The sequence below is a fragment of the Ambystoma mexicanum genome, chromosome 1p (assembly GCF_040938575.1).
Source record: "Ambystoma mexicanum isolate Mex_15411 chromosome 1p, UKY_AmexF1_1, whole genome shotgun sequence".
NCBI lineage: Eukaryota > Metazoa > Chordata > Amphibia > Caudata > Ambystomatidae > Ambystoma > Ambystoma mexicanum.
In genome coordinates this window covers 1456078385-1456093733 of record NC_090921.1, presented here as the reverse complement: position 1 = coordinate 1456093733, position 15349 = coordinate 1456078385, and the positions used below count along the sequence as shown (strand labels likewise).

Genomic DNA, 15349 nt, shown 5'->3' with positions numbered 1-15349 from the left:
TGGCTTACCTTCCCTTTTCTTACTTTCTTCTTATGCTTACAGTCAATCCGGTGCACTATCCTGCCAGATTCTGTAATGGTGCAGAGGAGTCTTTTTTTCTAATCCACGTGCGTGTGTGTACTCTACTCACCATTTTCAGGATGCTTCATCTGTGGGTTTTGTTTTCTTTAGACTTTCTTAGGTCACAGTCAACCTGCCAGATACTGTGACTATGAAGATTCCCTTGGATGCCATCCTCATATGGGTGCGAATCACAGATTCGCTTCATCTATGTTTTGTTTTGACAAGACTCTTCTTCCTCCAGTCAGGGCCCCACACCCTGCATTTGGGATATCTCCCTTCTTTCCAACTTCTACTACTGCTTTTTAGGGCCCCCACATCCGCCTGACAAGCAGCGTACCTTGACTCTTGGTTTGCAATGGCAGAGGGTCTTCGGCGATGCCAACGGTCTGCTGTGGGGCTCGATCTGCCTTGTCATTTGCCCTTATGCGGTTCGGAGAAGGTAAGGTCTGTTCTGGGGATGCGGCTTTGCTTACACGTGTCACCAAGCACCTGTGCACACTGGGAGCTTCAGCTTTGTGGCTCGGAGAGTGGTCCTTCCACTCGGGGCCAGCTCCACTCCGTCTCACTCCCTTCTAGGCGTCCCGGCCAGCCTCATTCCCAAACATCGTGGCACGCTCCTTGCGTCTGCGCTTCCTCGAGGCAAGACCTTCTTCTGTTTTTATTCAAAGTGGTATTCTCAATGGTCCATAACGACTAGATCGTGCTGTTGGAACTTGCAGGGACACTGCAGGGCTAAGGTCAGGTGAGTTGCAGGGACACTGCGTTCTCCTCTGATAGTTGTCCCTAGTCCCATCGGGGATCCCTCCCCACGTGATCCACCCGCGATGTACGATCCCCCCCCCCAGGGGGACTATTGAACTGTGGACGCACCACCCGGGCCCCATGGGAAAGGTCTCCCCCTAAAGGAGAAGGGGGCAACATCCGAGTATTCATCACAAATGACCAGAAAAAATTATGTATATCACAAACCTCCAGGGCTCATTTGTATACTTTGCCTCTATGAATCACTCTGGTCATAGGTTTATCCTACTGGCCTTTCAGGAAGGCACTAAAGACTTGGCTCTTTGCCCAGCATTCGCTCCATTATGACTTTGTTTGGTGCCCATGACTGTTTCCCTTGCATGTAACTGGTTCCGCAACAGCGCCCTGATGCCCTAGGGTTTAGGCGCTTTACAAATGTAATAAATGTTTTTACTATCCAATGTAGGTAATAAGAAAATGTAAATAATAGAATATGTGGCCACATAGAACACAAGAAGAAACCAAGCTTTATTGGCACCATGTGGCATGACAGGAAGCACCGTAGTAGCAAGATAAGCAAATACTGTTCGTTTTTCCATTTTATAACTTATTCAGAAAGAAGTTGGGCCTGAAAGCTGTTGGCTGAATATTCAAAGGTATGGCTCACAGCATGGAACTTCACAGCAGAGACACAGTTTACACTATCTGACTAACGGATTACTAGTCTAATTAAACATATTTAGAGGCACGTACGTGACTTTACATTTTCAAAGAAAACGCGATAGGATATTTCAACACAATTTTTGGAATAATCTATACACGTAAAACAAGGAAATCAAAGACGTGGATACAAAAGAAAGCCTAAGAGTAATCCAATATGCACAACATTTTAATAAATACAATGTAGGAATGGAGCATTAGCCACTTTGAATAGATCATCCTGGTGCAGAGTTTAAAAGCATATTTGCAAGAATGTGTGGTTGAATCTGTACCCTTTGTTACCAGCGTCATCAACAACTCATTTGCCACTAATACAGTGCCAAAAGATCTAAAATGAGCCTTGGTTATCGACCCTTGCTTAAAAAACCTACTCCTGACCCTAATATTCCTACTAATTTCCGCCCCATCATTACAGTACCTTTTCTACCTAAAATACTCGATCGCGCAGCCTATCTGCAGATCCAAAAATACCTAAGAATCAGGTTTCAGACCAGGTCATGGTACTGAAACAGCCCTACTCTACTTGAAAACACAAATGGACCAATATAAAGATAAAGGTGAACTGTGTATATTCCTGCTGCTGCTAGATTGCTCAGCAGCTTTTGATCTGGTCAATCAAGACATCTTGTGCCAACACCTCGAGACCGCTGCCCAATTCTCCCCAGATTCCATCAAATGGATTAAATAATTTCTATCTAATCGAACCATGAGAGTCTTCTCGGACAACTCAGCAGCCCCCCCCCCCCCCCCCGTCCCTGTGACCTGTGGAGTACTGCAAGGCTTGTGTGCATCACCCACACTATACAATGCATTTACCAAGCTCCTGTTTGACAAACTTGATAAAATGGGCATCACGTATACAGATTTTTCGGATGATACTCAAATACTCATACCAATCACTGGATGCTATGAGACAGACTCCAAAAATCCCCCCAAAAAAACAATCTTGAAATACAGGCCTGGATGGCACTCAACGAATTGTGCCTCAATGACAATAAGTTTGAGCTTATCCTCATTGGAAACAAAAGTAAACTAAGTAACCGCCTCCATCTCTACAAATCATTTATTATCGATGGCAATACCATCTCGGTTGCCAACAAAATAAAAACCTTGCGGGTCTATATCGACGCATCACTCACCTTAAACAAACAGGTCAATGTTGTTTCCTCAGCAGCCTACATGGCCAAACTGATAAAAGCCAGCACACCCTTTCTCTCCACAGAAAATAGCATCACTCTGGCCAGGGCCTTGATACTCCCCAGGATCAATTACTGCAATTTACTTTTTGCAGGAACAAGTACTAGAAATATCAAAAAATTACAAACAGTACAAAACAACGCTATAAGAGCTACCTTCAATATTCCAAATCACGAACACACCTCAACTGTTAGAATCCACTGGCTCCCTGTCCATGACAGGGTTAAATTTAAAATCTTGACGATAACTCAGAAATGTATTGCGAACAAGGAACCAAAATACCATAGTAACCTTATCTGCAAAGTCCATTCCAATAGACCAACCCACTCTGCTTACACCAACCCGATTATCACCCCTAGGTATAGAAGACAGAAAGCAGGAGACTCCGGTTTTCCAGCAGTAGCACGCACATTGTGGAATGCCCTCCCTTCCCAACTGAGAAATGATACCTCCTTTTGCTCATTTAGAAAAAATCTAAAAACCCTACTCTTTAGGACTGGCCCCCTTCAATAGTCACAGTCTCATAGATCAACTACCAAACGTCTAGATGTCCAATTATATGATGTAATGAGGAAACGTAATAATGTGTAACTGTGTAAAATGTGTAAACATGTAACGAAATTGGGGTCATTTAAGACGTGTAAAACTGTAACCATATTCTTAAGTAATTCACAGCGCCTAGTTGCCTTTGGGCTTTGGGTGCGTTACAAATGAATAAACAAAATATTTGGTGCTATAAAGCAGGGCCTTAACCTCACACGCAGTTCCCACCTCTACTTCCATCGAAAGGTGAGGACAACACAAAATGTAGTCTTGCATCAGTGCTGCATGTTCCTTTCCATTCCTATTGTCAAAATGAACTAAAGCAGAATTTCAAGTGCTTCTACCCTTTTGCAAATGCCCAAGGGAGTCATTATATCAGCTGTACATTGTCAAACAACAATTTAACTTGGTGCGCTGTTGAATATGTACAGGCAAATTGGTCTTTAGAACCACGCTGCAAGGTAGTTGGCAGTTTACGTTCGCTGTAATTATGCAGGCACAACCATATCAAAACACAATCTCCTCAAACTAAAAAATAATAAAACATGTCAGACCTGTGCAGAAAAATAGAAATGCATGTATTGAAACCCAATAAAACCATCACAAAAACATGATAGAACATAAATCACTATAAACAAGTGCAATAAACATGTGCAATAATATGAGCAGCGCCAATCACAACAGAAGTATAACACAATTTTGAGTGCCTAAGTCACCAAACGCATATATCAATAACACATATTCATGCTCCACATAGAAAATTGGAAAGGGGCACCTAAATGTATGTACTGGACACTGCAAAAGGAGCAAGCCTGAGACCAAAAACCAACACCTCACAAATGTGTGAATACTAAGGGCAAAGACATAACAAATGCAGATCTATTAAGGGCACATTTGCAGACACAAGACAACCCTAAAATAATCACCAATATGCACAGTCCACGTGCACACCCTCCATTAGCTCTACAGGTCTGCTTGCCTTGGTGCAAACCTGGGACGTTCACCTTTATCTAGATAAAGTGGTTGAGGTAATTTTATTGAATCATTCATACAATTTGATAATGATGGGTCACAAAAGGATGGCTTAGAGACAAACTACAGCCCGCCATTTTCTACATCTGAGTGCTTATTAGCGATTCAAAAATGTCCGGTAGGGAGTGAAGAACACAATCTCATTTCGATAACAAACATTTACTTTGAAGCACTATTCAATGAATATGTGTGCATCAAATTTTATAGGTGATATGGTAAACATCTTGGGGGGTTCGGGCCCTTTTACCACAGGGGATCAATAGGGGGGCTATAACTCCACCCCGCCAACCCCCAGTCTTTTGGTTGTAGTCCAGGATAGAAGCTCAGAGGCTATAACCAAAAGGCTAACTAGCCCAGAGTCCCAACATTAGGGCAGCCCCAGCTCTTTTCCAGACCCAGCAACACCCCCGCCTTTAACTTGTGCTACTTATTTTTCATTATTATCAATTGCACACACCATGTACCCAAGTACACTCAGACACCTCCCTTGAGTGGCCATTGCATGTGCCAATGAACCAAGGTATGGAACTGCAGCAGGCGATTTGTTGCTTTGGTGTAAATGCCTCATAAAATGACCAATACCCAACACGCAGTTGAGCAATAGAAGCCCAGATTAAGGCTGTGACGAGCTCCTTTTGGGCAAAAACGCAAGTGCTGTGCATGTGCAGTATAAACCCAAGGGAGCATGGTTGCATATAGAATGTGCGGTTGCATGAGTGATAAGGGCATGCATGGATTTGTATTTTAATTCACTTGTAATAGTGTACGTTTCGTTGTTAAAACGTTGTCTTTGGAGCAAATGTGGTTTTAAGTTTCCAGAATAGTGAGTGGGTAAGGTGGTTGCTAACAGAATTGCCTCTTTAGGCTTAGTCCTTTGGTTGTCGCTGGTGAAGGAGATTCGGCGGTTGGAATGAGTGCATTATTCTCTGAAATAAATTTAAGAAACTGCTTGAGTGGACAAAGGCTGGCATTCTGAATTGCTACCTTATCTACATAATTGATACACATGGCACGGCCTGTAACACCCTGCACACCAGAATGGCATCAGCCCAGACTTGGCACATTCGCTGTTCTCTTTTTTTTTTTTTTAAAACTTTATTTACACAAAATCCATAACAAATCCCAATACAATCAGTGTATATCAAATAACACATGAAAAAAAAAACACACAAGAAAAGCACATTTTACACAGTACTATGTACACAGCGAGATATACAATACCCTAAATCCCCAACATCTCAAATACATCTCTCAATTACCCCCCCCACCAAACTATAATGTCAATTTAAAACAACTGCAAAAATCTACCCCATATTTTCTCAAACAAAGCCAATTTACCAAGTCTCCTATACATCAATCTCTCCATATTTGCCAATTAATGCATCTCAGACAACCACGTCTCCACATTCAATGTCAAAGCATTCTTCCAGTTCCTCAATATAATTCTTTTACCAGTCATCGCCCCTCTGAAAAACAACTTCTTCTCACTTTGAGTGAGATCATCCAAAGACTCATCACTCCCCAATATGATCACACTAAAATCCAAGACCGGGAGACCAACAATCACTTCATTACACACACGTCCAATCTCACCCCAAAACAGTCTCACCAGCCTACAATCCCATAGCAGATGTTCCATCGTACCAATCTCACATGAACATCTCCAACAATCTGCACTCTCCAACAACCCTCTATTACACAGTCTCTCAGGCGTCCAATAAATTCGATTAAGAATTTTAATCTGTCTCGATCTTTCCGTGAGTCCCAGCGAGCACAACTTCACATTCACACACGTTTTGCCATAAGCCCTCTGTGATATCCAATCCGATTCTCCTGCCCCATTCCTCTCTTAAAGAATCATTCCCCTGATAACACGACACAAATGCTTTATACAGGCGACTGGCCAGTCCCCCACCCGAACCCACCAAATTCCTTGCAAACAGATCCAATGCAATTTTCCTCTCCAAATCCACAACTCCAATCGCACGTTTAAGCTTCACAAAATCAGAGGGTCTAAAGTTTTAAATACCATATTGTTGCTGCAATTCCCTTGCATTCATCCAACAACCATTTGTAAACAGATCAGCAACCCACCTCACCCCACCCAGAAACCAATCTGCCCAAAAGACCACCTTGCCATCTATTTTGATAGCAGGATTTAGCCACACCGAGGCACCGGGCTCCCTCAAAGCGTACACCTTCAAATAACGACACAAGCCCTTCCAGGCGCTCCTCATGTTATCCATCAGCAAATCATGTTCACAACTCTGTCTATAGACCAAAGTCAACACAGCTCTTTGAGTAAGAGGCCCATGGAAACTGGTTTCAGCCTCTACCCAGACATCCTGCAAGTCCTCCGCTGTTCTCATGGGTGGGATTCAGTAACTCATCTGTTTGAGGTTGTTCTAGTTGCGCATTTCTTTTTTCCACTACAATATCATGTGCAACTGGAACCAATATGTACTGACAGGTAAAAGACATGACGACGAGAGCAGTTTTAGCAACTAACATTATTTCGGAACCCCAAAAAAGCGCGTTTTAAGTATCCAATGATAAGGTGAGAACAAATTGCAGTGTTGAGTTGAATGCCTGATCACTTAAAGTTATTTGATAACTTACTCGCCCTTGGGATGCCGTTAAGGTTGCATAACTTGTACAATGGAAGAAAAGCAGTGCCACGTTAACTGGTCATCCTAGAAATAGAAGACAAATGTTTGGAATCTTACCATTTCCATAATGAGGTGTCCACACACGAAGCACTTGTCTGCCGTTTGTTGAAATCCTGAATACTGCAACAACAAAAAAATAATTGGAAACGTCTTAATTGCTACATGACTAGATAAGAGTTCTTGATCAAGCACAACATTTCGAAGCACTTCTTTTTATGTACGGTTTCTATATCGTAAACACACAAGCAATGTTTGTAATTGGTTTGCAAATAATGGAAAGACTGTCCCTTTTGAATAGTTCCGGGGGTAGAGGTCCATAACAAAAGATCTAAGGGGCAGAATGACTAAGGAAGCATTTGGGGAGCAAGAGTATTAATGGGTATAGAAGTAAAGGGATCGGACTTCACTTTAAGAATAAAACCCGAGGCAGGCTGATGAAAGACCCATAGCCGGCATCCTGCCTCCCCAGCCCCTAAAGCACAAAACCCATTCCTAGTGCATTGCCTCAGACCCTTACTTGGCACTAAAGCGCTAAAATAATCCTCTTATTGTGATAACTTAAAAACGCACACAAATCAAACCAATTTGACAACTAAACACAATTATACAAAGAGCCGAATTACAGCTTTTTCCCTCTTTAATGGCAGCCTAAATTACTTACATTGCACTCTTGCTGAGCTCATCGTATGGTGTTCACAACCTTAAAGAAATTGTCATCATAGCAATGTTCAATGATATCAGATTACTGGCACAGTGGTGGGAGCCACAATGGCTCCCAATATAGCACATTTTTATTTGATTGTATTAGGAATCAATAGTGTACCCATCCACCAACAGGTATGGAAAGCAGAACAGAAAACTGTTTATCAATAATATTTTGGTCATTTGAGTGTTGGAGGCTGAAGAATTTTTGATAAGGTTGGACAGAATCAACACCAAGTTTAGATGGAAGATCAGTAATAGGGTGATACATTTCCAGATCATTTACATTTTTGAACAACGAGGATGTCTGCACGTTAAGACATTTAAACCTACTGACAAGAACTCAATTTTGCGATTTAATAGATGCATGGGGAATAACTTAACTTTCTTCCAATTTGTATGGCTAAGGCCTGCTGAAGATGGCATTTCACATGTATCAACCTTTATAAACTGCTCCAACGAAGGGAAAGAAATCATTTTGCCAAACTGGAAAACTTTGAATAATGGCGTGAGTCACTTTGTATGTGCCCTTTTGGGCCATAAACTAAGTAGGTGATGCCACCAAAGGGAGCAGGTAAGATGGTGACCTGCTAGAGAAGTTCTGCACACCCCCTCACAACATTAGAGCAGAGATGGCAACAAGGCCACCTGGAGCACCCAGTGTCAGGGGACCAAAGTGATTCGCTCAGAGAAGCCCCGGAGTAAATTTGGGGTGTATTGGACCGACGGGCGTGGAGTAACGAGGCCCGGAGGGGAGTCCCAGCTGGCGTGGAGACAGTCCATCCCTCGCCCGGATAAACTGTGGAGAGCATGCAGCGGTGCGTAATCGCAAAAGTTGGTAGGCGGCCCAGGAGCGCATCAGGGGAGCAGAGGTGGTGTACATCAGAGCGGACCTGTGACCCTCAGAGTGTGCTCACGGTACAGAATGGAAGCACCGAATGCGCAACGGACGATGCCGGAATTCGTTGGAGCTCGTGTCGGCACTACGTTAGTGAGAACTTTGACGGGTTGAGAAGCTGCGACGCAGGCAGCGGGTTCTGGGGGTGGACACCATGGTTGGGTGGAGAAACACAGGGCCTAGGACTGCTCCGGTGGAATCGGAGCCCAGGATATCGGTGTGGCCTATAGGCCCATCTCGAGAAGAGCAAGGGGTCAGAACGAGGTAGTGCTGATGGCAGCTGAGCATGGCACCCCATGGAAGTAGGTGGATCCTAGGGGACATATTGAAAGGTGCATCAGAGTGGTGAGGTATACGCCCAGAGGGGCAGATATACTCTGGTAAGGAACCAGAGTTTGTGCCTTGAGGTGCTATGGAGTCAGCCCCCTTCTCAGGCTCACCATTGGAGCTTGGAGTTTACAGGTCTCAGAGGCTTGGTACCTTGGGTTTGGAGTCACGAGACCCGATGACCTGGAAAGATTTATTACAGCAATTTAGAAATTGCAAACTGGAAGTGAGCAAGGAGACCACCATGGAGAAGGCTGCAAGTAATGCACCAGATAAGGAGATGGGGCAATGAAGAGTGATAGAAGGGCCATTCTGGGGGAAATCAACGGAATGGGAGCTGGCATGGGTACTAAGATGGCATAAATTAATAAGAAGATAGAGGGTATGCAAGCACGACTGCAGGGCTGGTAACAAATCAATAGTCAATGGAGATTCTGGAAACACAGTTGGACATGAGAATACCAGAGATGGAACAGCAAAATGAAGTACTACGCCTTAAATTGGATGACGTGGAGAACAGAGAAAGGTGCAACAATCTCAGGTTCTTTGGAGTACAGAAAAATGGAGATGGAGACCCTGAGGGAGGTAGAAAGACTGATCCAGGGTATTCTCTCCCAGATCTTTAAGGATGTTGATAAGCCGTGCTGTACGATTGATAGAGCGCACAGAGCTGGCGGAGGAAGGTGACCACGCTCGATTGCAGTTACGTTCCACTACTATGCCTTGAAAACATGTATCCTGAACAATGACAGAATTGGGTTCCTTCGAATATGCCAACTATAAAGTCGTAATTTATCAGGACTGTTCTTCCCTTGTTCAAGCATGCAAAAAACTGTTTTCTTAAGATGGGCTTCTTCGTTGAGGCTGGCGAGATTCACTATGTGCTCAAATGATAGGATCTTGCCCAACATTCAAATTACCTCCAATACAAAAACTAGGAGTGTGGTTGAAAATGGGGGATATGTCAATCTGCCTCCATTTAAAAGCAACAGAGAGGAGTGGGCATGGCTGCCAGCGGCATTGGTTCATCATAAACCAAGAACATCACCTAAAATAAATAAGATTGGAATTAATATTATGTGTTGGAATACCAGGGGCCACGCATACTTAGAAATTGATTCCGATGGTTTAGCTGCCCTTATGGAAAAATAATGGTTGATGGCTATAAAGTAATTAATAGAGCGGCAATAAAGGGAAAATCTGGAAGACCTAGAGGTGGGTTGATGATTGGTGAAAGGACTAATATTTTTTAAAGTGGAAACCACTATACCCTACGTGTTGAGTGCTAAGTACAAATTGGCATCGAACAGGTGAACCCCTGTATTTTGTTAATTCATGTTTACTCTCACCTTGGTGGCACAAACAATCTTGACTAACTGGCCTACATTTCTGCAGTTCTAATAAAATGGTACTATCTTCTGCATAATGGTGACATGTGTGTCGATCGATTTCTATGCTCATTGTGGCGTTCTTGATCTGGCTGAAGATTAGTACTGCATTTAATGTCTAAATGAGGGCTCTGGTGAGAACAAACCATAAGAACCAACAGATCAGATTTGGTGGGGCAAGGTGGAATTTTATGCACTCTTATTATATTAATGGGACTAAGAACAACAGTGATTTAGGAGCGTTTACATGGACAAGTATGTTGTATAGTAGGCTGGACTACATTTTTATTCCCCATTCATTTAAGTTAAAAGGTTGTGTGCTTTCCTACAGCTCTTTGATATTGAATCTACATTTAAAGATTGATGATGGTAGAAAACATAACATTTTTGAATGGAGTAATTTCTGGCAATGCTCCTGGCAATAAGATTTGCTGGACAACTAAAAATGCTGACAATGTTAACACCCTATTTACAAAGGATATTAATTCTAGGATTGCCTTAGAGGAATTAAACCCTGCAGAGTTCATCTCCTTGCTATCGAGATATGCTATTCGATTTGGGGTTATGTTTATGGGAAAACTATACTGTAAACATTCTCGGAAAATATATAGGAGGTCAATATTGCTACTAGGAAAATATATAAACAGATTTGCATTATAAAGAACAAATTACTTACCACAGGTAATGTTCTTTATACTGGATTTTACTCCCACGGATTCCTCATCTTTGATATATTCATAAGTTGGCTTGCAGCTTTGGAAACATATTTCATAGCAGTGGGTGCGGTGCGTCGTCTAATCATAGCATTCAGTGACCTCTGTCCTGCTCTTAGCCGTAACCAAAATTGGTATAAGTAGCTTACGCAGCACACGTTGCCTCAGTTCGTGTTTTTCCCCTATGCTCAGCCGTCTCAAAGGCGATTAACCAGACGTTGAAAAAGAGGACGATGTAACAATGGAATTTCTCGCTAATTAGAGAATTAGAGGGGTAGGTTAGGAGGGAAATGTGGAATCCGTCGGAGGAACATCAAATAGAAAGCACATTACCAGGGGTAAGTAATTTGTTCTTCTAATGGATTGTGTCCTCCCACGGATTCCTCATTTTTGATGCACTTCCAAAGCAGTATGTTAAAGGCGTAGGGAATCGAGAATTCATTGTGGGGTTATGCTATGAAGCACAACCTTGCCAAATGTAGCCTCATGGCCCGACATAGAATCCTGGCAGATATACTTGCTAGATGTATGTAAAGACCACGTTGCAGCACTGCACAGGTCTTGTACAGCACCCCTCTCCGAAGAACCGAAGAAGTAGCCATTCCTCGGGTTGAATACGCTCATCAAGCATCGGACAGGGCTTTGCACACCAAACCATAGCATTCAGAAATGCATACATTAATCAATCGGGAAACAGATTGCTTGGTTACAGCCTGTCCCAATTTGTGACCCAAATAGCCCACAAAGAGCTGGTAGTGTTGTCTGATTTTAGATATCCTGCTAATATAGTAGCTTAAAGCCCTCTAAGGGCCTAAACGGTGCAACCGCTCCTCCTTTTTAGAAGGATGAGTAGCAGTTCATTTTTTGTGCTTATGGAATTCTGATGCTACTTTCGGAACGAAAGAGGGTCAAACCCTCAATACCACCTTATCCTTAAGAATGGTTGTAAATGGTGGTTTGGAAGAAAGAACTTTAAGCTCACTCACTCTGCAAGCTGATGTAATTGCCATTTGAACAATGATCTTTAAAGTCAGCATTTTCAATGGACATGAATGCAAAGGTTCAAATGGAGCTCCCATTAGGAACTTCAATACAAAGTTCAAATCCCAGACCGGTACCATCAATGGGACCAGAGGAAAGATATTAGCCAGACCTTTCAGGAACTGAACCACAATAGAGATTCTGAAAAAGGAACCCTGTTTAGGCGAGCGCTTTAAAATGGGAAAACGCTACTAGGTATCCCTTTGCGGTGGAAACCTGCAACTCTTGATGGGTCAAATCTATTAAGGACAGTCAATGTTCTTAGTTCTGTACCAGCTGCAAAATGTGTTCCAACGGCAGCAGTACAGAGCTTTTGTCGCTGGCCTTCTGGCTGAAAGCAAAACCTCCATTACGCCTTCTGGTAGGTCCCAATCTTTGGATCTTAACCTTACAGAAACCAGGCGTGAAGGTCGAGAGTTCTGATTTCTGGGTGAAGAAGGCAACCTCCCTCTTGCGAGAGCAAGTTCTCTTTGGAGAAGACGAATTGGATGGTAGATGGATTTATCCAGAAGCTCTGGGTAACAGGTCCTCCTGGCCCAATGTGGAGCAATCGGGATCATGTGTTTCCCAAACTTCATAAACCTCCTGATGACATGATTAATGACAGGTACTGGAGGGAACGCATACAGTAGAGGAAACTCCCAGTCCACTACCAACGTGTCACCCAGAGCTCCTCTCTGAGGAAACTCCTTGGAGCAGAACAGATCACATTTCCTGCTGACACTGGATGCAAACAGATCCACTTGAGGGGTTCCCCAAAGGGCAAGGTTCTCTAGAAGGACATCCTGAGCCAACTTGCACTCAAGAGACTGGTCTCTGCCTCCTCAGAGCGCCCGCCACCGCGTTCTCCTCTTCGGCTAGGTGAACGGCCGATAGAGAGATTTGTTCTGGAAGAGCCCAGAACCAGAGCTGCATTGCCTCTCTGGACAGTAGTCGTGACCCTACACCTACTCTTGTTGAGGTAATATATGGCCACTGTGTTGTCTGTCATTATCAGGACATTCCTCCCCTGCACAGAGGGCAGAAAGGCCATCAGTGCCAGTTTCATTGCCCCGAGCTCTAAAAGGTTGCGTGTAGTCTGGACTCCGATGGAGACCAACGACTGCTGATCAACAGATTGTTTGCATGAGCTTCCGTGAGGGACAGTCCGTAACGACTCATCTCTGGCCATGGTGCCAAAGGTTTTGCCCCTTCAGCACATTCCCCTAGCAGGCCCACCACAGGAGAATCTGTGCAACTTTTGTTGGGACCTGAAGACGGTCCATCATCCTGCTGGAGAACTGAGACCATTGGGATCTGAGGGCACCAGGAAAATGCAGGATGCCATAAGACCGAGCAACCTCAGAAAATCAAAGGCTGTTACATGTTGGGCATTCTGAACATTCATGACCATTTGCAGAATATACTGAGCCCTCACCTCGGGTGGCAAAGCTGTCCCAGAGGAAGCATCCATGGCAGCTCCAATAAACAGAAGCATTTGGGGAGGTATCGAGTGGGACTTCTTGAAATTGAGGGAGAAGCCCAGTTTGTGCGGTGAGTGGCAGTTGATGCTGAGGTGTTCCAGAACTTGTTCGGGAGAGCAAGCTCTGATCAGCCAATTGTCCAGGTAGGGGTAGATGCTAATCCCTCCCCTCCTTAGATTCATGGCCCCTACTGCTATCTACTTGGGTAAGACCCTCGAGGTGGAGGTGAGCCTGAATGGCAGTGCCCAAAATTAAAATGGAGAAATGCCAATGGCGAACCTCAGGTACTTCCTGTGCTTGGGATGTATGAGCTCACAGACTTAAGAAACGTAAGCATCCTGAGTGACACCATCCAATCCAGGAGCTAAAGGACATGAAGGATCTGCAAAAGAGTGACCATTTTTAATTAGTTCTTCCTGAGGAACTTGTTCAAGTGTCTGAAGTCCAAGATGGGTTTCAGTCCTCCGTCTTCTTGGGAATGAGGAAATAAGGGGAATAGCAGTCTGGATTCCTTTCCACTACAGGTACTAACTATTGCACCTTTCTCCAGCAGGGTAATAACCTCCTGAAGGAGGAGCAGATCTGGATGTTTCAAGGATTAGTTTCCTGGAGGAAAGTCTATCAAAACAGGAGCTGTGAGCTACTGTTTACAGTGCCCAGGCATCAGAAGCTATGCTCTACCAATCTTCCCAATGCAGAGTCAGCCTGCCTCCCACTGCAGTCCTGTGGACCAAGGTCTCAAAGGGGCTTTGGAGCTGCAGATGTGTAGTGGGAAAAGAAGCAGTGGCTGAGAACTGGGTCTTATCCTCGTAAACTACAAGATGCTCGTCTTTGACCCTTTTGCGCAAAATGTCTCCTTGCCCTTCCCACTAAGTAGTAACGAAAGGGCCGACCTCTCCAACCCCGAGAGGTTGCTTGAGACTGTTGAGGCTGGCATATTGCTGCTCCTAGATGCTTGAAGCTTCTCTAAGCTTTCATCAGCTTTAGAGCCGAAAAGCTGACAGCCATCAAATGGCATGTTTAATAACCTTGCCTGGACATCACAAGCAAACACTGACATGCTTTACCATGCAAATCTTCTAGTGACAATACTCGACTTACACAATCGGATGAATCCAAGCCAGACTGGAGACCCCGACACATGGCATCCTTTCCATCTTGTAAAAAACTTAAGAAGCCATCTCTCGCCTCTCCATCCGGAATGTGCTCTGCCACCAAATCCCATAAGGTGTGTGTGTATACTTGGCCAGAGCATAAGTTGCGTTGATGACCTTAGGACATGCTGTCTGCAGAGAACACACCCTTCCCTAAGGCGTCAAACCTTTTATCGTCCTCCATTTGGAGGGAAAGCTGGATAGGCAGTCGCCTTTGAAGTTTACGTGGCTGCCTGAACTACCAAACTCTCAGGGGTGGGATTTATAGATAGAAACTCTGGATCTATGGAAGCTAGCCTCTATTTCTTTCCAAGATCCTTATTGACTGCCAGTCTGGTCTCCGGCTTCAACTAGTTCTCAAGGATTCTGCTGTGAAACGGCAATATAGGTTCTTTTGTGGGCCCTTATCCAAGATTTCAGTGAGATCATCCTTTTCAAAGACCGCCTTTGGTCTTACCAAACCCAGATTTTCTGTGACCTTACCCATGACTGATCTATATGATAGATCAGCATATCCAGCATAATAGAAGTGGTAAAGTCAGTTTGCCACTACGTGATACCTCTGGTGAGGTATCCAAGCTACTAGCATCCCTCAGAGAATCTACAAGATTTTGCATTCTAGATTCCTTGGATATCAATTCTTCAGGCACATTGGGAGTGCCAAACTGCAGGCCAGAAGGGACATAGTCTTCTTCCTC

At 44.0% G+C, this 15349-nt stretch overlaps 1 protein-coding gene across 1 annotated transcript in view; it reads right to left on the bottom strand.

Annotated features, from left to right (window-relative positions):
* The window catches only part of LOC138455308 (Wilms tumor protein 1-interacting protein homolog), a 521083-nt gene that overhangs the window by 202149 nt on the left and 303585 nt on the right, over positions 1-15349 (bottom strand). The window contains exon 4 of the mRNA XM_069607097.1: positions 7023-7085. Coding sequence (XP_069463198.1) covers positions 7023-7085 — 63 coding nt within the window. The remainder of the gene's footprint in view (positions 1-7022; positions 7086-15349) is intronic.